This window comes from Babylonia areolata, chromosome 32, assembly GCF_041734735.1.
Source record: "Babylonia areolata isolate BAREFJ2019XMU chromosome 32, ASM4173473v1, whole genome shotgun sequence".
In the NCBI taxonomy this organism is placed as follows: domain Eukaryota; kingdom Metazoa; phylum Mollusca; class Gastropoda; order Neogastropoda; family Buccinidae; genus Babylonia; species Babylonia areolata.
Window position 1 is genome coordinate 2051010 of NC_134907.1, and position 2500 is coordinate 2053509.

At 46.1% G+C, this 2500-nt stretch overlaps 1 protein-coding gene across 1 annotated transcript in view; it reads right to left on the bottom strand.

The window, feature by feature from the left end:
- Positions 1 to 2500, bottom strand: part of LOC143276471 (solute carrier family 35 member B1-like) — a 17751-nt gene that overhangs the window by 9040 nt on the left and 6211 nt on the right. Inside the window, exon 4 of the mRNA XM_076580981.1 lies at positions 1459 to 1650. Within this exon, the coding sequence (XP_076437096.1) occupies positions 1459 to 1650 (192 nt within the window). The remainder of the gene's footprint in view (positions 1 to 1458; positions 1651 to 2500) is intronic.

The following is a 2500-nucleotide window of genomic DNA, read 5'->3' on the forward strand; positions in this document are numbered from 1 at the left end:
CTACAGTTGTAACACCAGTGATGACCAGTAACACACTGGGGCCTTGTATGCTACAGTTGTAACACTAGTGATGACCAGTAACACACTGGGGCCTTGTAGCCTGCAGTTGTAACACTAGTGATGACCAGTAACACACTGGGGCCTTGTATGCTACAGTTGTAACACCAGTGATGACCAGTAACACACTGGGGCCTTGTAGCCTGCAGTTGTAACACCAGTGATGACCAGTAACACTGGGGCCTTGTATGCTACAGTTGTAACACCAGTGATGACCAGTAACACTGGGGCCTTGTATGCTACAGTTGTAACACCAGTGATGACCAGTAACACACTGGGGCCTTGTATGCTGCAGTTGTAACACTAGTGATGACCAGTAACACTGGGGCCTTGTATGCTACAGTTGTAACACCAGTGATGATCAGTAACACTGGGGCCTTGTATGCTACAGTTGTAACACCAGTGATGACCAGTAACACTGGGGCCTTGTATGCTACAGTTGTAACACCAGTGATGACCAGTAACACACTGGGGCCTTGTATGCTACAGTTGTAACACCAGTGATGACCAGTAACACTGGGGCCTTGTATGCTACAGTTGTAACACCAGTGATGACCAGTAACACACTGGGGCCTTGTATGCTACAGTTGTAACACCAGTGATGACCAGTAACACTGGGGCCTTGTATGCTACAGTTGTAATACCAGTGATGACCAGTAACACGGGGGCCTTGTAGCCTGCAGTTGTAACACTAGTGATGACCAGTAACACGGGGGCCTTGTAGCCTACAGTTGTAACACCAGTGATGACCAGTAACACTGGGGTCTTGTAGTCTGGAAACCTACAGTTGTGAGGGCACTGGGGCCCTTGTATGCTACACTTGTAACAACCAGTGATGACCAGTACACACTGGGGCCCTTGTAGTGCTACAGTGTGTACAGGACTGACCAGTAACACTGGGCCATGTATGCTACACGTTGTAACCAGTGAGACCAGTACACTGGGGCCTTGTATGCTACAGTTGTAACACCCAGTGATGATTCTGTAACACTGGGGACCTTTGTATGCTACAGTTGTAACGACTCAGTGATGATCAGTAACACGGTGGTCCTTGTAGCCTGCATGTTGTATCACTAGTGATGACCAGTAACACTGGGGCCTTGTAGCCTACAGTTGTAACACCAGTGATGACCAGTAACACTGGGGTCTTGTAGTCTGGAAACCTACAGTTGTGAGGGTGTCTCCGGCCACCAGATATTAGAACCTCCAGCTGCGCGTGCGCATGTGCGTGCACGTGTGTGTGTGTGGCCCACATAGAAAAGAACATGATACTGTAACTATGGTCAATGCTCAACATGTGAAAATACAAATAAAACAAACTAAATCCCACCATAAACCAACTCATTAAATAACAAATTTCCTCAATCACACCAACAGACATTGACATGTTTTTGTTTTTACCAGTAACAGTTCCCCAATGCCCAAGGTGTGATTGTCGCTGGCTGACGACGCCTTGTCGTCTTTATAGACAAACAGGGCCACGCCCAACACTATCATGAGGACAAATAGATACTTGGCGAGGGGGTAATGCTTCCCTGCAAACAGTACCCCCAGGATCATCACTGGTATCGGTTTGGCGGATTTCCCCAGCACCTGAAACAACAACAACAATATAAAAAAGGTGAAACATTTAATAATAACATCTTACGACAGGCACAATAGCCAGTGGTTAAATGTTGGACTTTCAATATGAGGGTTCCGGGTTCAAATCTCCGTAACGGCGCCTGGTGGGTAAAGGGTGGAGATTTTTCCAATCTCCCAGGTCAACATATGTGCAGACCTGCTTGTGCCTGAATCCCCTTCGTGTGTATATGCAAGCAGAAGATAAATACGCATGCGAAAGATCCTGTAATCCATATCAGTGTTCAGTGGGTTATGGAAACAAGAACATACCCAGCATGCACACCCCCGAAAACAGAATATGACTGCCTACATGGCATGGTAAAAACGGTCATACATGCAAAAGCCCACTTGTGTACATACGAGTGAACGTGGGAGTTGCAGCCCAAAAACGAAGAAGAAGATCTTACATGTAAAGCTTATGTTGGATAAAGTGGATTCTTTTCATTTGCCATGAAGACTCGCCATTTTCCAATTCACCTCCCAGGCAGGGGAGGAAGAACAAGCTGTGATCTCGGCAGCACTGAAAGGGTTAAGATCCTTTCTGCTGTACAACATGAACAATGATGTGACAGTCCAACAATATGAACAATACTGTGACATTTCAACTGACAGAGGGATTAGTGCTTCACATTGATCTTCACCACTCAAACCATAGGGAGGTCTGCCATCTGCCGCTGTCTGTCGGACATCTGTCACCTATTATATTGCAATACATCAGGTTCAACAAAAATAGCTTATAAATATCAAACATTTTGACATAAGCTTACAGCTGGGCCACCAGCAAAGTAAGAGCTGTATGATCAATGGATACTCCACTGCA